Source organism: Hibiscus syriacus, unplaced genomic scaffold (assembly GCF_006381635.1).
Source record: "Hibiscus syriacus cultivar Baekdansim isolate YM2019G1 unplaced genomic scaffold, ASM638163v2 tig00110785_pilon, whole genome shotgun sequence".
Classification (NCBI taxonomy): domain Eukaryota; kingdom Viridiplantae; phylum Streptophyta; class Magnoliopsida; order Malvales; family Malvaceae; genus Hibiscus; species Hibiscus syriacus.
The window spans coordinates 5,415-30,623 of record NW_024062862.1 but is presented as its reverse complement, the minus strand read 5'-3'; the positions used below and the strand labels follow the sequence as shown (position 1 = coordinate 30,623).

The 25,209-nt window shown below is 38.1% G+C and overlaps 1 protein-coding gene and 1 pseudogene across 1 annotated transcript; one reads left to right on the top strand and one right to left on the bottom strand.

Moving 5' to 3' along the window:
* Positions 1-500: 500 nt before the first annotated feature.
* Positions 501-16,362, bottom strand: LOC120140479 (protein MICRORCHIDIA 2-like). The gene is made up of 17 exons (XM_039155465.1): positions 16,138-16,362; positions 15,964-16,038; positions 15,835-15,869; positions 15,662-15,746; positions 15,481-15,570; positions 15,207-15,282; positions 14,652-14,730; positions 14,395-14,523; positions 14,009-14,107; positions 13,610-13,714; positions 13,376-13,525; positions 13,042-13,131; positions 2,273-2,324; positions 2,081-2,192; positions 964-1,233; positions 701-743; positions 501-604 (listed from the first exon to the last, which is right to left on the bottom strand). Exons 1-17 carry the CDS (start codon positions 16,262-16,264, stop codon positions 509-511), a joined length of 1,713 nt encoding a protein of 570 aa, XP_039011396.1. The 5' UTR covers positions 16,265-16,362; the 3' UTR covers positions 501-508.
* Positions 16,363-23,451: 7,089 nt separating this feature from the next.
* On the top strand, positions 23,452-24,836 carry LOC120140461 (annotated as a pseudogene).
* Positions 24,837-25,209: the final 373 nt, after the last annotated feature.

The following is a 25,209-nucleotide window of genomic DNA, read 5'->3' as shown; positions in this document are numbered from 1 at the left end:
TATCCTATCAACTCCCCGAAAATGCCTATGATTCCTCTCCTCCCACATACAATATATATACACACACCAAGCTACTTTAAGTATGTACACAATGAGAGACTTTCCCTTCAAACGAGTAACGCTCAATCTAACTCCTCACTCCAGCTCCCCACAGCTTTGTAGACATTGCACAAAAAATAGTTGGGTGACCAAAATGGAACAAAAGTGACAGTTGGGTACTAAACGTGTAATTTACCCTTAAAAAATATAGTCCCAACGCTATTCAAGATTGAACAATGATATTCCTAAATTTAACCTTAATATAAAAAGTACACATAACTATAATAAGTATGTTGTTCCCCTATTATACAATGCTCTGCTCCTCGGGATATAAACTTTAATTGGATCAAAAGACAAGTTTTTTTATTTTTATTTTATAGAAATGTAGCTAGGTTGCAGAAAAGATCATCAGTAGAAAAGTTGAGCTTTAGGTTACTTGCATGAAATGTTTAGGGTATAGTTTTTTTTTTTATGTAACCATCCGTTTACGTTTGGCCTCTAGGAGTGAAGAAAGCTGGGCACACTTCTTTCTCATATCCTCCAACCCCTTCTCCAGTTCCGCAATCTATGTATTCCAAATACAGACAACTTTTAATACTGAAAAGGATATTGCTCTATATCCACAAAACGCCAAACTGGTTATTTGCAATGTAACACGTACCGTCTGTTTCAATTCGGCTTCCTTCCGTGCTTTTTCCTCGCACCTGCACCATAGGATAGCATCAGCCTCATGCAAACATTTATAGACTTAAGTTCTATGAAACCCTACGCCATAAACTCTAAGAACGGTTCAATTTAGGAAATTCGAGCTAAAATTAAAATATGAACCAAGTCTCATTGGAATGAGAGACATGCAAGATGCACCGTGAGTGGTGGACGGTATACGCACGCAACCAGCCAGATACATTTAAGATGAAATTTTACCTCGTGAAAAGTTGTATGTTCTCTTCACATAACTGGTCAACTGATATGGATGCCAGACCATCTTCAGACATGGCATCATTAAGAACAACAATACCTGGTTGTTCACCTCTTAAACCGAGCTCGTCATCCTCCAGAATATGTACAATAGATGGGTCATCACTTTCTGCTTGCAAATTAGAACTACTGTTATGCTGAGAAGATGACAATTGCTTCTTCAACTTTGCAGCGAAGCCTGGAGGTTGATAGCCAACCAAGTGACAATGGGTTTTCCTGTCTTACAAGAAGAGTTTCCATCTATTCAAAAGAGTGATAGACTAATAATAAACCTCAATCCATTTGAACCAAGAAGCATCATGCTTAAATAAATAAAGTGATTGAAAAAACTTGATGCACTTTTGTTATTAAGTTTCAGCAACAATTTTATAGGTACGAGCTTGCACAGGAAAGAAAACCAGGACAAACGTCTTAAATAACTGTCAACAAGCATTGTAACTATAAGCTTTTACATCCCTTCAACGGGAATGTTTCCTGCTTCCTCTTATGTTCAAGTTCGATTGTTTGGTCAACTCTAAGACACTTGATTTGGCATCAAAGACGACACCATTCATCAATCACTTGCATCAGGTTAAACTAAGATGAACTCTACATGTTTAGCCAAGAAAGAAAATCCAAAAATGCAGGGAAGAACTATAGGAGACACTGAATTCTAGATATGTAAGTACTTGAAGGCTGCTCATAATTCAACTAAGGCCGTTAAAACAACTATCCTACTTATGCAAGCTCGTCTCATCAATTGGATTTATCACAACACCTCAGAACCTAGTCTTGAAAAGAAAACATTTTCCTCATTTCTGCCAACTATTCTAGAAACAGCGATTTAAGTGTTGAAACTCTGCAGAAGTGATCTCAGTTCAGCAAATCAAGAACAAAAACAGTAAAAATAAGGGCTTGTTCATAAAAGGAAGTAACACAGAAGGAAATATGAGAGTGCCTGTTCATTCTTTAAAATAGTTTCATAAACAAAAATTAGCTATCAATACTCAAAAAATTATTTTGTAAGAAAGTTTATCAGGGAGATATCAATACTCAAAACTACAATTTATGATAAGGAACCAACCAGTAATCATGAACCATCTGTTTTAGCCTATTTTCCAGCCGGACAAACAGTGATGACCTCTCAAAATCCTGCTTGTCATGTGCTGGTTCTATAAAGTTAGCTTCAAGCACACCTGCAATATAAGCAACGTAATCATAAATAAAATAAACAGAGAGAATACCTAACAAGAAATCTAGAAAAAAAGCATAATACCAACAACACCGTTCCCTATTACAGAGCCATCACTTGTCACTTTCCAAAAGGGCTGCATCAATGTGAACAAACTTGCCAGATCAGTATCATAATCAAGTTTGTCAAAATTTTTATGAACAAGCAGAACACCATGTCGTACCAGTAAGTCCACAAAATAACTTTCAAGCAAACTTGAACTCAGCGAAATTTGATAGTGTTAGCACTCACCATCAAATTCAGTGCTTACACAAAGTTTAGAACCTTAAACTTCATAAATACTCGCATTTAAAACCTTTTATTCATAGAGGCTTAAATGTACTGATCCAGTCCAATGTAAGATCAAAAAAAAATGGGAGAGATAGTGAGTGCGAGAGCGTCAGAGAAGTCAAAAAGTCAGTCCCCCTCCGTTGAGGTTTGGACAGTGTTCGTGGATAATCTGAGTCTGAGAGTGTCTAGGAGGGCATTGAGGGAGTTGTTTCAATACTATGGGTCGGTCAGCAGAGTTTTCATCCCGAATGTTCTGAATAAACCAAAATATAGAGACCAGACGTTTGCATTTGTTCAGTTCGTTAATGAGAAGAGCATGGTGAACGCAATCGAGAAAGTTAATGGTTACAGTGGGAGTAGCGAAGTACCAGAATCCGCGGAGAGGATCAGTAGCAAGAGGCAGGGTTCAGACAGGAATGGAACAGTATTCAGATAAGGAAAGAGGGAAGAACAGGGTATGAGTTGAGACCTTGAGCAGTGTACGGGATGATAGGTCTTACAAGGATGTGCTGATTCAGAACAAGAGATTAAGGGAAGATCAGAAGTCGAGGGAGATCAGAGGGGGGCTCCAAAAGAAGGAACAAGAAGGAAGAACCTATTCCAGAAGCATTTTCCTACGAATGAGACGGAGTGGATGAAGAGCTCAATGACGGGAATCATTAAGGATTCGTTTGAGTTGGAACTGGTTCAGAAGGCCGTGTAGTGATGGTATTGAAGTAAAGGTGGTAAGTTGGGGATATGCTTGGAATTCTAGCGTTTTAATTTTCCAGTCGGTCGAAGCTTTATTAGACATTTGGAGCAGCAAGAAGGAAGAGCTGTCCTTCTGGTTTGATTGGGTGGCACCGCTCCTTGATGATAAGGGAATTCCAATGGCGTTCTGCTGGGTTGATATGCACGGAATTCCATTCCTATGTTGGCAGGAATCCTTCTTGCAGCTGTTAGCTGAAAGATGGGGTACGTTGGTTGATATCCCGGAGGCAACAAGGAACAGGGAGGATCTGTCGTTAGTAAGAATGCTGATTAGAGTAGCAAGCCCATTTGATGTCCCAAAGGTGATCACGTTAGGAGCTTATGGAAGATCCTACAAAGTCAGAATCAGGATTGGGTTGGTTTTTCAGAGGATTGCTGATCAGAAGAGTAGTCGGAGGAGAACCCTGAAGAAGGCAGACAGGCGGTGATGGCTGAGGGAGTTGGTGCGACGATTGATGAGTCCCGAGACAGGGTTGTAGCGTGGCTGGAAAATGGGAGGACAGCTGGCGTCTCGGTGGATTGTTGGAGACAGAAATCATTAGTGATGGGCAAGGATTACTAGGGTATTAATGGAGGGGGGTCAGACGGTTGTGAACATACACAAGGTATAATAGGCGAGTATGCGGGCCTTGGATTAAGGGATGATGTGGGACTAGCTGGTAATAAGAAGGACCAATTAGAAGAAATGAGTGAACCAAGGTCGCTTGAGACCAGAATTATTCCTGTTTTGGAGAGTCCAGAATTGTGGGTGAAGACTTGGATCAAATCCCATCGGCGGCTGTGGGGGAGGCCTGGCAGAATTGAGGAGATTGAATTACCTCCTAGCAGTGGAGGAACTGATGGCCTAAAAATTGCTAGCGGGTGTAATTTGACGGCAACCTGTAATGTTTCAAAAAGAAATGAAGAGGTCGTCAGGTATAAGCGAGGTGGGAGGTGTTAATTGAGCCACGTCGCAGGAGGAGGTAGTCGAATCTTTTTTTAATGTCAATTTTTTCATGCATTTCTTGGAATATCAGGTGTTTGGGAAGGAAAGAGATGGTGAGGGCAGTAAGGAGCTTGATTTTGAGGAAGAAACCAGTTATAGTGTTCATGCAGGAGACGAAATTAGAGGTCGTAAATCTGGCTTTATCAAGAAAGCTTGGCGGGAGGAAATTGAATGGGATGGTTTCATCTCCCTCGGTAGGAGCAGCGGGGGGATTAATTAGCATTTGGGATGAAAATTAGTTTGAAATTGAACAACATTTTATTCAGTCTGTTCATAGCTATTAAGGGCAAAATAAAGGATATTGGTGAGGTTTGTTGTTTGGTCAACGTATATGGCCCGGTGGTCGAATTGGAAAAGGAGAGTTTTTTTAGGAACTACTAACCTTCTTAGATCAGATGGATTGTCCTTTATGCGTGGGGGGATTTCAATTCTTATTTGTCCCCGGAGGAGAAACTTGGGAAAACCCAGAATGTTCATTCAATGAGAGTGTTGGGTAATTTTGTTTTTCAAGCTAAGCTTACAGATTTGCCAGCTTCTGGAGGGAAATTTACATGGTGCAGCAACAGGGAGTCCCCCACCTTTGTCAGACTTGATCGGTTCCTAGTGGATTACAGGTTCTTGAGTATTTATACGGGTGTGGTCCAAACTATTCTCCCAAAATCATTATCATATCATAATGCAATTTTACTTTTTTTTTTGATAAGATTTGAAGGTCTCTTTAAAAACCTCCTTCTTGATTAATGGAGCTTGTAAAGAAGCTTCTTAATCATGGGAAGGAGGAAAAGAGTGCCTTATAATTTCATTGAAGAAAATAAGAATTACAACCTTGGAAAGAAAAATCCAAGTAGAACCCTTACAACAATTCTTGAGCCTTAAAACCGAACTATAGAAGTCAACAACATAATAATCAACCTATACCAGCCTTTGCTAGAGCATCGGCATCCATATTAGCTGTCCTTGCAATCCATCTAACAACCCCCCCGACAGCTTTAAGACACTCAACAATATCTCTAACAATGAAACCATAAACAGCTGGACATGAGACAACCTTATTGATCCAGTCTACTGCAACTCTGCTATCACTCTCTATGATCAACCTATCTTTAACCCTCCCTAGAACAGAGTTAAAGAAAGAGATACCCCTTTGGATAGCTTTAAGTTCCTTCAATGTTGGAGGTCCAGAACCATCCGGTTCCTGAAAAGAACCAAGGATTGCACCAGAATGATCCCTCATAAGACCACCCAGGCCTGATTTTTCCCAATCACAACTAATTGCTGCATCCACATTCAACTTGATGAAACCCGTAGGGGGAGGTAACCAAGGGGTTATGGAAGACTTCAAGAAATTGTAGGACGAGTAAGAATCCCCTATAGAAGGATCAGAGATTAAGGAGTCCTTAGGAATAGAAACATCCTTATTCTTTGCTAAATACCAAGAGGCCAACCTAACTCTTAAGAAGAATAATTCAGTCTGATCGAGCTTCCCCCCTTCAAAAACTATGTAATTCCTGAATTTCCAGATTGTCCAAATAACAGCCCCAGGAATGAAAGTCCAAATTACCGAATTAGATTTCAACTCATTCCAAGCAAGAAGAAAATTTTTTGCTTTGCAAAAACACATAACTAAATCTCCAAAAATTTAGAAATTTATTCCACAAAGACCACGCAACCGAACAGGAGAAGAATAGATGCGAAGAAGATTCTTCAACCATTTTACAAAGAGGGCATAAGCCATCCGAGTGTGGTAAATTGGGGCCCGAAATCGTTTAGATTTTTTAATTATCTTATGGAAGAACAGGGGTTTCAGGAAATGATGGTTTCAGCTTTCGAAGAGATGAAGAAGGATAAAAAGATGAGAGGGATTGCGCAAATGTTGTGTAAGTCGAAGAATGCTATTAAGAATTGGTCGAACAATAGACAATTTGTTGCCGGGAAGGATTCTAGAACTTGAGAAGGCTATAGGAGAAATGGAGGTTGTTATACAATAGGGGCTGAATTATGTTTCGTGGGTTAACATTGCCAAGGCAAAGAGGGAATTATGGGACTTTTACAAAAAAGAGGAATTAATATGGTTCCAAAAGTCTCGGCAAAAATGGTTTTTAGACGGTGACTGTAATTCCCAAGTTTTTTCATCAGTGTGCAGCGAATAGGCGGAGGGTAAATATGTTGAAGACTCTGAAAGTGAATGGTAATTGGATCTCTGAACCGGATAAGATTAAAGCGAGCATTTTTAATTTTTTCAAGGATTCTTATAACAGGAAACCTATTGTTGAAGAGGAAAAAATGGATCTTGATTTTGCAAGGTTATCGGAAGCGCAGAGATTGATGTTGGAAAGGTCCTTTTCGGAGGAGGAAATTTGGGAAGCAATTGCTTCCTCAGACAGCAACAAGGCACCGGGACCGGATGGGTTAAATTTGGGGTTTTTTAAAAGGTTCTGGCCGACTTTGAAGGATGAAGTTATGAAGTTTTTTTCAGATTTTTTTTCAGGGAAAAGATGGGAGAAAGAGGTTAATCATTCCTTTATAACGTTGATTCCCAAAAAATTGAACCCGGAGTGTTTAGATGACTATCGGCCTATTAGTTTAGTAGGTGGTCTCTACAAAATTCTGTCGAAGGTACTGCCGAAAAGACTGAGGTCTTGCATTGACTCTTTGATCGGTCCGGCTCAATTTTCTTTTGTACCAGGGAGGCAGATTTTGGACTGCTCTTTTGTAGCAAATGAAGGGATCGATTTCTGGAGAAGAAAAGGCTTGAGAGGTGTAGCCTTTAAAGTGGACTTTAGGAGAGCTTATGACTCAACAGATTGGTTGATTTTTATGCGGGTTATGGAATTCATGGGGTTCGGACAGCGGTGGTGTTCTTGGATCCATAAGTGCATATATTCACCTTCTATTATCTGTTTTGGTTAATGGCTCCCCGACTAAAAATTTAAGATGTCTAGGGGGTTACGACAAGGGTGTCCATTATCACCTTTGTTGTTTAACCTTGTGGTGAAATGCTAAGTTTGTTGTTGTCCAAGGCAATGAAGTTGGGTCTTTTCCATAGTCACATGGATCGCGGTATGCTCCGGTACGGGAACGTGAAACGGAATCGCAATTCGCTAGGTCCCTAAAATTCATGGGGTATGACTCATTTCAGATCGCTCCGGTACGATGTACCATATAAATTGGTACGATGTACCAGTTTCTTAGGTTGCTATTTTTCTACATCAAATTTTATAAGTAACTTCAAGACTTCAAATATCTTAGAGTAACTTCAATACTATAGATTTCATTCAGTAACTTCAATACTTCAAAGTTCAAAACAAATTTAACACTTCAAAAGTCAAAAGACTCAAAACAAATTACATAAACTCATAAAGTCATGAATAAACTTGAAACTTTAAAAGACATGATAAAACTAATAAAATTACTCCACCCTTTGTTTTTTTCCTTTGCCATTATCGTTGTCTTCATCCTCCTCCAGATCTTCCCACACCATATCTTCTATCCTTGAGCTTTCCAAGTTTGTAGATTCGGGATCCATATCCCACTTCTTGTGTGGTCTTTCTTTATATGCTTCAAAAAACCTTGAACTCAAGCGGATATTAGAATGAACATAAACAAGTTTGTCCGCCCTTTTACAGTTAAGCCGATTCCTCTTCACACTATGAATGTAGGAATAGGTGCTCCAATTTCTTTCGGCTGAAGAACTGCTTATAGGTTGTGACAAGATTTTTTTCGCTACTTCAGCTAATTCCGGTGTTTCTGCGCCATAAGTAGACCACCAGTCAATAGCTTCCATAGTAATCGCATCCAATTGAGCTGCATGTAATGAATAAAGACCCTTCTTCATGTGAAACGTGGCAAATTGTTCTCGTAACATCCGTTCCTCGTCTCTATTTTCAGCAATGCGACTAAAAGATTCCATGACACCTTGTACAACCTCTTTATCAAGGTTAGGTGCTTTTCTTCGTATGCCACCCGGTGCTAACGTTTCAAGAAAATGTGTCATAAAATCGAGGACTTAAAGCAAATCCCAAACAATGTAAAGGTATGTTCATTTTCTCCCACGTTTTCAATAGAATTTGTTCTACTTGAGGGAAATAAGATGCATACATACTTTCCTTCATCACGTCTTTGATTTCTCCAATCATATTATCCATCTTCTCATATATTTCGCCCATTTTTGGGCCTTCACCATCGCAAAACTTCACCATCAAGAAAATAGGCTTCGTGATTTTTAGAATGTTTTCAACTTCGTTCCAAAGAATGTTTTCAACTTCGTTCCAAAAATCATCATCTCTGATAGTGTCCACAACAAGCTGTGCAATAGTTCTAGTATGTTCATCGCCTTGTTTTGCCCAATCTCTCCATGAATTTAGAGCAACTGTTGTTGAAAGGGCCTCTCTACAAGTGTTTAACCTCTTCAACAAAATGTAGTGAGAGGCAAAACGGGTTTTTGCAATCTTTAGTAGCTCTAACTTAGAATTGTCTCTAAAAATGGATAAAGCTTGTCCATGGTTCAAAAAATATTTGACAATCATTTTCCCTTTTTTATATGTATCCTCTAGCCAAATAAACTCATTTGCAAGGTCTTTAAAAATCAGGTTTAATGTATGCACACAACATGGTGACCAAAAAATATGCTTGTATACCTTTTCGATTTCCTTTCCCGCTAGTTTGCAATTGGCTGCGTTGTCTGTGACGACACTGAGAACATTACTTGGGCCGACAGATTCAATCGCTTGGATCAGAAATTCAGCAATTGCTTTTCCCGTTTTCTCCACCCTAGAAAAATCTTCGGCATACATGAACATAGAACCACGACTGTTCACAACAAGAACATTGATTAAGGGTTTTTGTTTGATGTTTGTCCACCCATCAGATACAATAGAAAGACCTTGTGAGTACCATGTATCTTTAAATGGTGTTAGGTCCTTCTCCACATCTCTAACACATTCATCTAGTAGAACGGTTCTTGCTTTCTCGCTAGATGGCGCTTTATAACCTTCAGGTGCCTTTCTTATTGCATTTATCATTTCACGAAATTGTGGATTACGCAAAACGTTAAACGGGATCCCGTTTGCACATAAAGCCCTCACGATTTTTAAATCTATCGCGCTTCTCTCCATTATAGAAAAAGATTGCTCTAACAGTTTCTTAGAGCTTAAATTCTGTCTTTTTGTAACTATAGAGCTTTTTAACGACTTAGAAACTCCTAGCTTCTCGGCATCTTTCACCCTCTTTTGCAACCGTTCGTAAGTGTCTCGATCTTTCGCTACAACAGGACATCTTCTAATTTCAGCCTTTTTTCCCAATGGGGCTCCAAAGAAGTGCACATGAATTCTAGTGTACGAACTTGTATACTTGCCTTTACAGTGATTGCAAATCCATTGTTTAGCACCTCCCGCATTCTTGCTATTTCCTGCACCAATTAAGGTTACTTCATCAAGGAGTGGCTTAATAGGATCCTTCTCTTCGGTTACTTTTTCTGAATGACTGCCACTGCCCTCACTTGCTGTTGTTGTTTGTTGCACATCATCATCAAGGTCAATGTAACCTTGTGTCTCACTGATTCCAGTCTCATTCTCATCATACTCACTATCTCTTCGATGATTCTGGCCAAATGCCATTGCAGATTTGCAGTAATAAAAAACAGAAATTGAAGAAGAAAAGAAGAGTTTATTGCTTAGTGAAGGAAATCGACACTGTCTGTGGCTCTGTGCTGTGAGACTAACTTAAAATATTTATAGTAATTAAAATCAGAAGATAAAGAATCCATAATTTATGTTAAAGGAAAAAAACAAACCAGGCTCTGTCTTCCCACTTCCAGCAAACAAAGCAGGAAAATAAATAAAAAACAAAAGCTCAACCTCAACCGACACACTCTTAATTACCTTACTTGGATCGTTTGACATAATAATAATAAATAAAAAAACAAAATTCAATCTAATAAAATATAGTTTTAACATAAAAGTTACTTTTATACTAAAAAACAAACCAAGCTCTTCGTCTTCCCACTTCCATTTTCAATTTATCTCTTATTTTGCCATCTCTCTCTCTCTCAATCCCTTCATTTCTCCTTTTTGGTTTCTCTTCTCTCCATAATCGAAGATGCGTGAGATCCTTCACATTCAAGGTGACCAGTGCGGCAACCAAATCGGAGCCCAGTGAGATCCTTCATTTATCCTTTCTGGTTTCTATTCTATTCAGAACGATGAATCGATGGGTTCAAGTCGCGATTTGAACATCAATTGGGTCGATTGGATGGTCAACTTTGGATCGTAGAAGCTTTCGTACCGAATCGCGATTTTGGAAAGATCCGGAACGCGTTCGTACCGCGTTTTGGATCGAAGCGTTCAGTACGTAGATCGTGGGAACTCTAGCGATTTATGTAACTATGGTCTTTTCAGTGGGGTTCAGTTAGGAAGCACGAATACGGCGTTTACGCTGTCTCATTTGCAGTTCGCCGATGATTTGTTAATTTTTTGTGGTGCATCGGAAGGGCAATTGAAGAATGTGAAGAGAGTTTTGGCTATATTCGAATTGTGTTCGGGGCTTCAACTTAATATGTCAGAGCAGAATTTTTGGGATTAATGTGGAGGATTCTTGTTTAAAAGTGTGGGCAGATTCAATTGGGTGTTCGGTTGGAAACTTCCCAACAGAGTACCTTGGTCTTCCTCTAGGTGCACGGAAAAACTCGGTTTCGTTGTGGGAACCAATAATTCAAAGATGTCAAAAGAAATTGACAGGTTGGAAAGCGAATACTCTTTCTTTGGTAGGGAGGGTTGTGTTGGTAAAGTCGGTCGTAAGCGCATTTCCAATCTACTACATGTCGTTGTTCAAAATGCCTAATAAGATTCTGAAGAAACTAAACTCAATTATAGCAAATTTTTTATGGGGTGGCTCTTCTCAAAAGAATAGGATTCATTGGGTGAACTGGCAGACTGTGTGTAAATCCAAAGGTCAAGGGGGTCTCGGTATTATTGATCTAAATTCTATGAATAGGGCTCTCTTGGGGAAATGGGCTTGGAAATTTGCAACGGAAAAAGAGTCATGGTGGAAGAAAGTGGTAAGCTGTAAATATAATTTGGATAACACTTTTAGTTTGACGGATAATGGGGTCTCCTATAAGTCTTCCTGGATGTGGAGAGTGGTGTCTAATTGTGGGTCGAATGATGATTTCGGCATTTGTTTCAGGAATCACATTCTGTTGAGAGTTGGAAAGGGGAATGTTTTGTTATTTTGGTCTGATAGGTGGATTTGTAATGTTATGCTTAAAATGAAATTTCCGAGATTGTTCTCTCTATCCGTGAATAAGGACAGGAGAATATTCGAGTTTGGTTTTTATAACAATGGGATTTGGTGTTGGGACATACAGTTTCGAAGAAGTTTATTGGACTGGGAGGTAGAACAGTGGATGGAATTAATATAGTTTCTAGGTAATGTTAGTATTCGGATTGATGCGGATGATCAATGTGTTTGGACAGGTAATGGGGAAGGCATTTATTCAGTTAATTCTTGTGTTAAATTACTGACAGAAGGAGCTGCTGAAGATCCAATTTGGTCGAAACTGGTGTCAACTGGTTTTGTTACTCCTAGAGTGGAGGCGTTTTTGTGGCAGGTCCTGCATCGAAAAGTGGCGATCAAATCGAAAATTATAAAGCGTGGTGTTAGTGGGATAGATAACGACCTATGCCCGTTATGTGGTGTGCCTCAAGAGACGGTATCTCATCTATTCTTTTCTTGCTCGATTGCATGGGGTCTGTGGGGGTGTTTTTTAAGATTGTGGAATTTATCTTCGTTTTTTTCTGAGCATCCTAACGTCTTTTTATTGTCTTGGAATTTTATTCCGGGAGCTGTTTTATGGTCTGTTTGGAAGTGCAAGAATAAGATGATTTTCCAGAGGGGAAAATGTGATTTTAAGAATTTGTTCTTTATATTGAGATACAGAGTGGCAAAGTGGTTTTTGGCGAAGTATCCTAATTGTCCAGTCCTTTTTGATTGCTTAGTCGGTGATCCAAAGCTGGCTGATTCCTTTATCCCGTCCAAGAAATCTAGTCTATCATCGGCCTTGATGAGTGCCCCTCCCATGGGTTTCTTCAAAGTCAATGTGGATGGGGCTGTTCAAAGAGATTGGGAAAGCAGTGGTATTGGGGGCATATTACGAGATGTAGAGGGCAAAGTTTTGGACTCCTCGGATTCAGCGGGTTCTGGCCCCCCGTTTTTAGCAGAATTGAAGGCCATCCTAGCTGGATTAGCTTTGTTTGAGGCTTCAGAGTGGCGTGGAAAGGGCAGGCTAATATTGAGTCTGATTCAGCGAATGCAGTTAATTGGATTAAGAATCCAGAATTGTGTCCTTCACTGTTTTCATATCTTGTAAAGGATATTGCTAATGCTGTTATTAAGAATAGTGTCATCCTTAGGTTGGTTAAAAGGTCTGTGAATTGTGAGGCTGACAGCTTGGCTAAGGCAGGGATAGGGTAGTTTTTACTGGACAGAGGGGAGTTTCAAAGGTGAGGTTTGAGTGTCGGGAGGTGGTTGTAATAGCCGGTTGTTGTGTGTAATGTATTATTTTATGGAATGACATTTGAGACTCTTTTCCTCCTTCCAATGTTCGTTGATGTACTTTTGTACAGCAATGGTTATGAAGGGGTTTTTTAATGAGGTCTCACTATTTATAAAAAATAATCCAATGTAAGATCATAAAAAATCACAAATGAAAAATGAAAAGAGAGAGAGAGAGAGATGTATATAATTATCCAAAAAAAAAAGAACAGATAAAATGAGCAGTATCAATACATACCCTGATAAGGCGATTTTTATGGTATACATTAAATCCAGAAACTCTTATAGGGGCCTCCTTTATAAATCCAATTGTAGTTTCTACTGAAGACTGTATCAGAAGAAAATTTTCATAAGTTTCCGAAGTAAAAATTACGTCTAAAGTACAACTATAAAATTAAATTTGAAGGTCAAAACCTTCAATATAATGATAGCAAAGAATAGAAGTGCAACAAAATAATAGGGAGACTACAACACAATTGTCCGAAAATTGTGGCATTTAAGGGGGAACAAAGAAGCGGGAAAAGGAATCCATTTTACACACAACAGAAGACATCTTAGCAACTTATTCTTACCTCTTTTGATCCAGTAGCTACTTGAGGTTTGTATGTTACAACTTCTGGATACTGTAACTCGTCAGCAATATTGAACTGCTGCACAGGTTTCCCTCTTAATATGATTTGGAAGTTGTTAAATTTTCTGAGGTATAGCATTGAAGCATATGCCTAGGCATGGAAAAGTGTTATAAGTTCAAGCATGTAGTAACAAGAAATTAAACTAAACCAAAGAAGTTCAATTTAGCATGTTACCCTCAGTGAATACCGCATGCGGTAAGAAATATGGGACTGAAGTTCAACCGTCTTTCTGAGCATCCCAGTAGCTCCATGAAGAGCTTCATCTCTCAGTCGAATATCCTTTTGAAAAATAACATAAAAAATAGTAAAAGCCTTGAGGTTAAACTTCTTATGTTTGTCAAATGTAAACAAGTCATAAAAACAATAATCAAATGTAAACAAGTCATAAAAACAATAAGGACATGATGATCAAAAGTTTTCATTCATAAGACATGGAAGATACAATGCCTAGGTTTGAGCAGAAACAAACAAATGCTGGAACATTTTGCTTCTCAGACTCAAAGTATATTACTAAAATTAGACCACAAGAAAAATCTCAGACAGATTTCACTGCTTACAGCACCATGCACATACCTCATCATCATCATCAAAAGCCAGTTCATATATGCCTTCATCATTCAGCCATAAGTTGTATATTATTATTTCTGTTCCATGTGGTCCGATATCATCAAACTGGGAAAAAGGAGAGAAAAAAACTAGTTAGAAAAAAAGTGCGCAAACTGCTAGACTATTGCAGCTTAGCCACTCTTCTAGTGCTTTATGCTAACTTTATTTGCAGTTTGGAAGGCATTCAAAAAACTTGCCAAGGAAGTAATTGTACCAGTGCCAGCATGACCTTTATAATTCTACTTCCTATGTAAGAATATGACCTTAATGCCAAACAATTTTAAAATCTGAACACGGCAAATAGTTTAGATCGTGGAACCCCCAAACAGGCCTAAGAAAACATAGTTGCCAACCTGTAGCAGCAGCTCTTCCTTTGATGAAAAGGGAGACCATTCCAAGATAGTTTTCAAGTTAGAAGACCAATCATCGTGTGAGCTGTAAATTATTGGCTCCGCCCAATGACCAGAAATGTCAAAATCAATCTGCAAACAGAAGTGAAACAACAATGCATTCAAGTTGTGGACATTAGGAGTTAATCCAATCCTCAAACGTAACTCCTCACAAGGAGGATAAAAAATTATCCCAAAATACTAAGGACACAGTGAATTACCATAGGAACGATGACATCATCCTGTCCGGTTCTGCGTAGAAAGGTGTAAGATAGAAGTCCCACGCTCTGTGTTGCTTTGCTAAGGACATATGTGGAGAAACAAAATAGGTCAAAGAACATTTACTGGTATTCAAGTTAGAACAAGAAGCAGAAGAAGCATTTAAATTGGAGGGGGCAGAGCAGCCTAGACCAAATAAATTCAAAAGAGAAATAACACCTTTTGCCTTTTTTCCCCCTGTTTCTAACCTTGTAAGGTTTATTCAAAACTAGGTAACTTGACTGCCTAAGGAAGTACCATTCTGAACAGCAAAATAGATATGTCGAGAAATAGAGGGGCAAACATATGTTCCACAAACTAAAAGCCTAAAGTCTCTAAGACAAAATAAAAGGAAAGAAATAACATCTTCAAATTCCATGCATTAAGAAGTGCCAATTAGAGCTGGACAACTTTTAGTACAGAATAAATAAAATGAAAGGCAAATCTCCTTAAGAGAATGTAAAAACATCTTTATAGAAGAACGAAACCAATGTGTATCACTGCAAAGAATGTAATACCTTCCCCTATTTGATCGACTGAAAACAATAACATCAGCTCCTAGTCGCATGGTGCTTGTCTTGAATCCATTGCCATCTGCAAAAACATACACATGTGAAAATCAACATAAATATCATGAACGAATATTAGGCATAATGTAGCACACAAAAATGCAGGTCATTCTATTAAGCATCATTTCAAAAAAGTAACCACAGTAATGAGCATAGACAAAAGGGAAACAGAATCACTGAGCAAGGACTGAACATATAAAACAAGATAAGTAATAAGAATTACATTGTCCAATCGTTGTATTTGATTTCTTAGAAGAATAACCCAAGCTCATACATTTCCGTATCAGTGCAGGATCCATTCCTCCACCATCATCTGCAATACAAGCAAGAAGTTACAGATTTTTCGTCATAAACCACCGTCATTCTAGGATTGAAATAAGCAGGCCGAAGTAACATTATCATACCTATAAAAAGTAAAGCTGGACCTGGAGATTTATACTTCATTACATCAATTTTATCAACCTTAATAAAAGTTGCACCATGTTGGATCTATATAGGCAGGTAGAAATGTCAGTCAAAAGCCGATTCAAAACAGTGACCAAGAACCAATAGGCAAATGATTCAGATTAAAGCTTACTTCATCGACAGCATTGTCCATTAGCTCGGCAATTGCTGCAAATTTAGGGGGGAAAGGCTATAATCCTACTAATACAAACATAAACAAAGAGGTAAATTCCAGGACACAGCTAGTGGGAATTCCAGTTACCTCCAAACGCCCACTTATGCGACGTCGCATTTGAATGAAGAAACTTGGGATGTACACGAGCATGCTCCAATGAGCCTTGGAATCAAAAGAAGAAGAAAAGCTAAAGCCGATTAAAAAAACGAAAAATTATTTGATGCATGAAAATTAAGTGAAAATAGAAAAGAAAAGGCTAACCTTGTAGCAGAGCAGGTTTGGAAGAGGGGGCAACGACATAATTCCCGGCCTTCCAGAAACTCCGAGACTCTAGGGTTTCATTGGAGGGTGGTACCGGCGGCGTGGTGGCTCCTGAGCTTATCGGCATTTTAATTATGGAAGTTATATAAGTTTTTTGTTTCTGAGCCAAGAGCACAGGGACGGTGCTTCGCCGTATGAAGTTTAGGTCGGAAATAGACTGATGTCTCAGGTGGGCTGAGGTCCTGTTTCAAAAATATTATGAGACCTGATTCTCTCTCTATATTTATAAAGGACAAAGTATACAAATATCCCGAATGTTTTTTATTGAGTTATTCTATTATTATAAGATATAAAATAATTTCTTGATCGTATAAAGTTATTTCGTTGAATTTTATAATTATTAAAAAATATAAAATAATTATTGATTATTTAAATATTTAAATTCATTATTTATTATTAAAAATTAATTATATTTTTTAACTAAATATTAATATATTAAGTGTGATATTATAAAATTTAATCTATAATCATTTGAATTGACAGAGTGGTTGACACTAAGAAAGAAAAACTTCAGCAGACTCTGACAAAACATATGGCTACTATTGTTGTTTCTGCTCGGTGGTGATAATTTTAAGTACCATATTATCATCTTTTAAAGAGCCTATTATCACATATCACATCTTTGATCTCTATGATGAACCCTATGTTTCAGCCTTTTGAGGCATTTTAATGCCCGTATGATATGCATAATCATAAAAGCTTGTCTTTTATGGTTTATGTGATTTTGAATATTTTTCATTGCCTTGCAAATGTATGTGGCTTGATGAATTACTTGGTACTTACGGGGTTTATCAAGAGACAATTTATATGATGAAAACAAAAGATAATTTATGCAATCTTAAAGCTCATGTCCAAAGCAAAATGTATAATCACTAATGTTGTAAATGATGTTGCGGAAGACGGCTATAGGATAGAGCAAAATCACAACTGATAATTTGAGAAAAAAAATGAACATAAAAGAGACACAAAATTTACGTGGAAAACCCCTAAATAATATAGGGTAAAAACCACGGGAAACGGTAGAAGAATTTCACTATGAGAAAATAGGAATTACAACTTCTCTCGATCTACCAAGGAGAAAACAATGATAATTCTCTCTTAATAAAAAGGATAAAACAACTCTCAAGAAATTCTCTCTAGTATTGGAAGAAAGCTAAATTGCTTTGGGATGGTTTTGAAGCTAAATGAGCTAGGGTATTTATAGTTGAAGCTTAAGGACTAATTTGTAAATACCCTAAATTATAATGACTAAATTATGATTTTACCATAAAAAATCAATATTTTTGCACCTTTCGGTGCCCCCTTTTGACAAATCAATTGGTGCTTTCGGTGCACATGGCACCGTTTTTCAATAATCTCCCACTTGAAGATTTGATTGGAACAATCATATCTTCACACCATTCTTTCTACCTTGTACCATCATGTTTCTTATGTCTCTGACAAGCCACAAGAGGATCGAGACCAAGTAAATTTATCAGCATTGATCGTATTTGTCATGAAATGTATGTTGTCTTTGGTATGGATCTTCTGCATATTTACCGTCCATTCTTCCACCTTTTCACGAATGAAATGGTACTGAACTCATATGTGCTTTGTCATTGAATGAAATATTGGATTCCTTGCTAGATGCAAGGCGCTTTGACTGACACAAAACAGAGAGACATACTCTTAATTGTGCCCAAACTCCTCCAATAGCATCTTCAACCAAATTGCTTCTTTACTGGCTTATGTAGCTGCTACATATTCTGCCTCTGTTGTGGATGTAGCCACAACTGACTGCAATTTTGAAACCCAGCTTACAGCTCCACCAGCAATTTTGAACACATATCATGTAGTAGATTTGCTTTTATCCAAATCCCCTGCATAGTCAGAATCTACATACTCATTGATTAGTAAGTTTGATCCTCCGTAACATAATACAATATTTGAGGTCCCTTTGATGTATCTCAGGATCCTCTTTACTGTATTCCAATTCTCTTTGTCTGGATTCTCCATGTACAGACTAACCACTCACACTGCTTATGTAATGTCTGGTCTTGTGCATATCATAGCGAACATTAAACTTCCCACTGCTGATGCATACGGTACTCGAGATATCTCCATCCTCTCTTCTTCACTGCTAGGACTTATACTGGAGGATAATTTGAAGTTAATAGGAAGAGGGGTAGAAATTGGCTTACAATCTTGCATGTGAATCGTGAAATATCTTCTTCAAGTAATTCTTTTGTGAAATCCAAATCTTCCTATTACTTCTATCTCGGTGAATTTGCATCCCCAAAATCTTATTTGCTGATCCCAAGTCCTTAATTTCAAATTCCCTAGCCAGTTGTGCCTTCAATTCTTCAATATGATCTTTGTTGGGTCCTGCAACCAACATGTCATCCACATACAACAACAATATAACAAAATCGTTATCACCAGACCTCTTGAAATAAACACAAGGGTCTGCATTAAGTCTGTTGTATCCAAGGCACATAATGAAATAATCAAATCTCTTATACCAACACCTCGGTGTCTGCTTTAGACCGTACATAGATTTGTTCAACCTACAAACCAAGTTCTTCTTTTCTTTTTCTTTAAAACCTTCAGGCTGGAGCATGTAAATTTCTTCTTAAAGATTTCCATGAAGAAAAGCTGTTTTAACATCTAGTTGCTCTAGATGTAAATTCAATGTAGCACACATTGCCAAGATTACTCGAACTGTTGTTAGTCGAACCACGGGAGAAAATATTTCATTGAAATCAGTACCTTCTTTTTGAGCATATCCTTTGACCACCAGTCTTGCATGATACCTCTCCACTTGATCATCACCATTTCGCTTGATTTTGAAGACCGTTTGTTATCAATTGGCTTTATTCCTTGTGGTAGTGGCACAAGGTTTCATGTATTATTTTTATGAAGGGCTTCTATTTCTTCTTGCATCGCCATCATCCACAGTGAAGCATCTGAGCTGTTTATTGCCTCCTCGTATGTTGATGGCTCACCGTCCTCTGTTAAAAGGCAGTATGCAATATTTCCTTCTATAACATAATTTGAGTGCCAATTGGGGCGTGTTCTTACACGATATGATTGACGAGTTGTTGGAGCTTCAGAACTCTCTGGTTCTTGTTCATCATGTGTTGGTTCTGCTTCAGAAGAATCTCCTTGTTCAAACTCCTTTTCCACATGTATATGTGTAGTCTCTGACTTTTCAGCACTATCATCATCTTCTTTTCTTTGTAGTTTATATTCTACAAAGATAACATCTCTACTGATGATCACTTTGCGGGCAGTGGGATCCCACAAGCGATACCCCTTTACACCATCAACATACCCAAAGAATTTGTATTTCCTGGATTTTGGATCCAACTTTGAAATTTGTGGGAGTTGTACATCACGTATACAATACTTCCAAATACATAGAGGTTTGAATAATCAGCTGGTTTACCAGTCCACATCTCCATTTGTGTCTTCAGCTCTATTGCAGTTGATGGAGCTCGATTCACCAAATAACAGGCGGTATTGATTGCTTCTGCCAAAATGATTTTTCTAGGCATGCATCCCTCAACATTGCTCTTGTTTTTTCTAACAAGGTTCTGTTCATCCGCTCTGCCACTCCATTTTGTTGAGGAGTGTTCACCACTGTGAACTGTCTTTTGATGCCTTCTTTCCTGCAAAAGTCATCAAATTCTTCGCTTGTGTATTCTCCTCCATTATCTGTTCTGAAACACTTGATCTTATTTCCAGAATCAAGTTCCACCCGCGCTTTTAAGTTTTTGAAAGTTAAAAACACGTCTAACTTCTTTTTAATAGGGTACACCCAACATCTCCTGGGTAGTCATCAATAAATGAGACAAAATATTTTGCTCAGCCTAGGGATGTAACTGGTGCTTGTCATACATCAGAGTGAACCAATTCTAGAACATTTTTACCTCTAGAATTTGATGTGTTGAATTTCAACCAGTGTTTCTTACTTGTTATACAATGCTCACACAAAGGCAATGATACCTTTGTTAAGCCTGGAAGTAGCTTTTGTTCTACAAGGACTTTCATTCCTTGTTCTGACATGTGTCCAAGTTTATGATGCCATAACATTGCAGAATTTGAACTATATGAGGCAACAGAGGCTTCTGCTTCTAGCACAGTCTCTCCCTTCAGCATGTACAAGTTTGCTGCTATCTTTTCGTCTTTCAGCACCATAAGCGCTCCACGGAACACCTTCATGATTCATTTTCGTGTTTCAATTTTGCTTGCATTATTATCCAACAATCTGTAGGATAATAAATTTTTCTTCAGGCCTTTCACGTGCTGCACATCTCGAACAACTTTAATTGTTCCATCATACATCATCAATTTGATGGTTCATACGCCAACGATCTCTAAGGCATGATCATTGGAACTATACACAGATCCTCCTGAGACAGGTTCATAATGATGGAACCATTCTCTTCTTGAGGTCATGTGATATGTTGCTCCTGGATCAATGAGTCATATATCTGCAAATCTTTTTCTACCTTCCACAGTGGTTGACGCTTCACATCATAGAACATCTCCATCATCTGAAGTGTTTGCGGTATTGCCTTGTGGATTGGAATTTTTATTTAGACTCCAACAATCCTTCTTCAAATAACCCTTATTTCCACAGTTGTAACACTTTAAATTCTTCTTGCTCCTCGACTTCGATCTACCATATTTGTGACTGCTGCTTTGGCCACGTTCTGTTGATCTCCCTCTCATCGTTGTCATCATTGTCAATGTTTTTGCTTGTTGCAGATTTACTTGTTTGTCTTCCTTGTTCTTGCACCAATTTTCTTCTTGTAGAACAGCAGCTGCAACGTCATCGAAGACTAGACTAGTGACATTACTATTTGTCAAGTTGATGATGAGTTGATCATACGAATCCGGTAGACTTTGAAGTAGAAGTTCAGCACGTTCTTGTTCTCTTATTTTACAGCTTAAGGATGTAAGCTGAGAAAATAAAGTGTTCAGTGTATTTAAGTGCTCCGTAACTGAAGTAGATTCTGGCATACGGAGAATGTACAATTTTCTCTTAAGGAAAATTTTATTGCAGCGATGTGGCCTCGTACAATTTGGTGAGATGATCCTATATCTCCTTAGATGTCTTCTTCTCCTCGATGCTTAACAATACTTCATCTGTTAATGCTAGATGAAAGTTTCTCATAGCATTCTCGTCCATTTCGATCCATTTGTTGTCATCTGTGAAATCCACCGACCTTTCACTGATAGCTGCTAGACAACCGTCTTTCCTCAGGATGGCTTTCATCTTCAATTTTCACAATGAGAAATTTCTCCCATTGAACTTTTCAATATCAAATTTTGTTGTCATAGCTTCTGTTACGGATAGCTCCCACTATTTCACTATCGTGAATAGTTCTCTATAACCTTCAAAGAATGGATAATACCTTCTTACTTTCTTATGTTGGAGGATCCACCTTTTGGTGGCAGCCACAAAACAATAAGCATATATTACACACTCAAATCTGGCTCGGATACTAATTGTTGCGGAAGACGGCTATCAGATAGAGCAAAATCACAACTGATAATTTGAGAAAATAAAAATGAACATAAAAGAGACACAAAATTTAAGTGGAAAACCCCTAAATAATATAGGGTAAAAACCACGGGCAACGGTAGAAGAATTTCACTATGAGAAAATAGGAATTACAACTCTCTCGATCTACCAAGGAGAAAACAATGATAATTCTCTCTTGATAAAAAGGAGAAAACAACTCTCAAGAAACTTTCTAAATTCTCTCTAGTATTGGAAGAAAGCTAGAATGTTTTAGGATGGTTTTGAAGCTAAATGAGCTAGGGTATTTATAGTTGAAACTTAAGGACTAATTTGCAAATACCCCAAATTATAATGACTAAATTATGATTTTACCATAAAAATCAATATTTTTGCACCTTTCGGTGCCCCCTTTGACAAATCAATTGGTGCTTTCGGTGCACATGGCACCGTTTTTCAACAAATGAGACGAGACAACTATTCGAGATCGACTCGGTCAAAGCTCGATCAACACTCGAATCGAATGAACTCGACTCGAATTCTTAACGAGCTACTTAATACTCAACTCGAAAAGCTCGCGAGCTTCTCGAAATATAATTTTAGATTTTTTTAAATTACATTATTAAAAATACATTATTGATAATTATAATTTTTTAAAATATATTTTTAAATGTAATATAAGATTTTTATAAGTTCAAATTCCAGTTTGAGTTCGAACTTGAATCGAGCTCAAAATCGAGCTCGAGTCGAGCTCAAAATCGAGCTCTTGAATTTTTTTGAGTTCGAGCCTTTTCGAGTTCGAGTCGAGTTTCAATATTATATTTCGAGTTCGAACTGAGTTTGATAATTTTTAACTCACGAGTTTTCGAGTCGAGTCTAATTTTAAACTTTTCGAGAGTTCAGCAATACTCGAGCTCGACTCGGCTCGTTTACAACCCTACTCAGCACCCTCAGTTGCAATAAAATAATAAGCCTGCAGCATCAAAGGGTAACAATTTTGAACAATCCGAAATGATGAATCCAGAATGTAAATTAATAGCAAGAAAAAGACAGAGATACTCTTCAATATCTCTGCGTTTTCAAATTTTTGAGAGGTAATGTTTCATCCATTTTTGCTTCGATTTGGTCCTTGTACATGAATCTCTAGGAGTGATCGTTGAATTATTTTTTTAGTTATGTCAAAGAGCGTGCTGACGAATCCAACAAAGAAATCTTACTTGAAAGGTTATTGTAGCAGATGAAGGATGCTTAGATATAAGGATTGTGTAGGGAGGTGGGATGCTTAGATTTGGGATTTTAATAATCTAATGACCATCTTTGTTTTCCCTATAACATGCCAGATAACGGCCTTATGGTTTTACCGTTTTATCATTAGTAAAGGAGTATTTTAATATAAAATATTGTATTAGTTTTTAAGATTATCTTTTCAAATGAATATATATATTTGGGTATTTTCCAGAGTCAGGACTCGGTGCAATGTATCAAGTAAGCAATGGCTACGTTAGATGATGACATTAGGGTTGACTGCTCGGCGTTCTAGCCCTGCAAGCAACAAACAAACTAACGTGAATTTCCCATTGGTTTTTCTTTCTTTTTTAATTGCAGAAATATTATAATCTAATTGTTGATCTTGTGTCTAATTTATAAGATTCTGATTTATAACTTTTCCATTCAGAGTTGAAGCTCACCCACTTTTCTCATCATTTATTCCAAAGGAACAGATCAACTAGATTGGTTTCTGCTGAAAACCAAGCTGCTGTATCTTATCCTTGAGACTGAAAGAAAGGCAAGGGACCACGAATGAGGTGAGTCACCGAAGGATCAAAACAAATGGGATATGGCTGCACATAGCAGAGCAAGGGACAGGCCCTCTAGTTCTATTGCTGCATGGGTTCCCAGAAATATGGTATTCATGGCGCCACCAAATCACTTTCTTGGCTAATCACGGTTACCATGTAGTTGCTCCTGATTTGAGAGGCTATGGAGACTCGGATTCCCCACCTAGCCCAACCTCCTACACTAATATGCACCTTGTTGGGGACATCATTGGCCTGCTTGACCATTTTGGGGAACTACAGGTTGTTTCCACTTCCCTTGAACATGATGCTTCTCTGTTGCCAATTTGTATTGTGTTAAAAGCAAATCTGTTAACAGTTTTGAATTATTATTTATGGCAAGGCTTTTGTCGTGGGACATGACTGGGGAGCTGTTATCGGCTGGCACTTATCCCTGTTTAGGCCTGAGAGAGTCAAAGGATTGATTAACATATCTGTTCCATACTATGGAAGAAACCCGGATGCCAAACTTGCTGAATTCTTAATCTCAACATTTGGAGATGGATTTTACATTTCCCAATTTCAGGTAAATTCTGTCTGGTTCGGATGTTCATAAGGTCGTTGATGTTAATTTGTTTTGAATAGGAACCGGGAAGAGCGGAGAGGGCATTTGCCAGGTATGATTGCTTGACAGTGATAAAGAAGTTCTTGCTGATTACTCATACTGATAATCTGATAGCTCCTCCTGGAATGGAGATTATTGATTATCTGGAGATACCGTCACCGTTACCGCCATGGATTACTGAGATGAACTGCAGGTTTTTGCTGACAAGTTTCGGGAATCTGGCTTCATCGGAGCTTTTAATTACTACCGTGCTATGGACTTGTAAGTTCTGATGTTTTGCTTAGTATCATTTGTCCGAAATGGATGACTTGGTGTGTTCTCTTGTCATGGTAGAGATAATGTTCAAATTGTTAAAACAGGAATTGGGAGCTTACTCACCCTGGCAAGGATAAAAAATCAGTGTTCCGGTCAAATTTATGGTAGGTGAGAATGATATTGGTTTTGAAATCAATGGCACAAGACAATACGTACAGGGAAGTGAGTTCAGGAGCCTTGTTCCCAACCTGGAAGTTGTTATTCTAGATGGTCATCATTTTCTACAAGAAGAAAAACACCACCAAGTCTCGGAGGAAATTCTATCGTTTCTTCGCAAATTTCCTGCAGAATAGCCGACTTCTCTGGTTTTTCACCATGATTTTCCCGAGAAAATAACTAGCCTCTGTATGCCGTCTTCCCCTGTATGCTTGTCTAGTGTGGTTGTGTAGTGGGAAAGTAGTTGAAATTACCACAAATAAATAAGCAAGTTAATCTTCAGTGACTCCACATGCATCAAAATCAGTGAGTCCACATTTTCATAAACCATTTGAAAACGCCATGCACTTCTTGCCCATTTCCCCCCAAGAGAAAATCAAGCGAAGTTGAAAGCAAAAAAACACAATCAGTTCATGAAATTGTACAATATAAGCAGATTTTTTGTTTGTACCAAAATTTGCCATAGTTCAACTCCATATACGTGACTAAGAAAAGCTTTAAAAATTTCTCTACCAGTTCACACACCATAACCGAACTTTAATCCATGTAAATATAATCTTTTTCCTTCCTCAGGTAAAGCCCATTTGAACTTGCAACTATGTGAAGCTCAAATTTCATAAAATTATGAATAT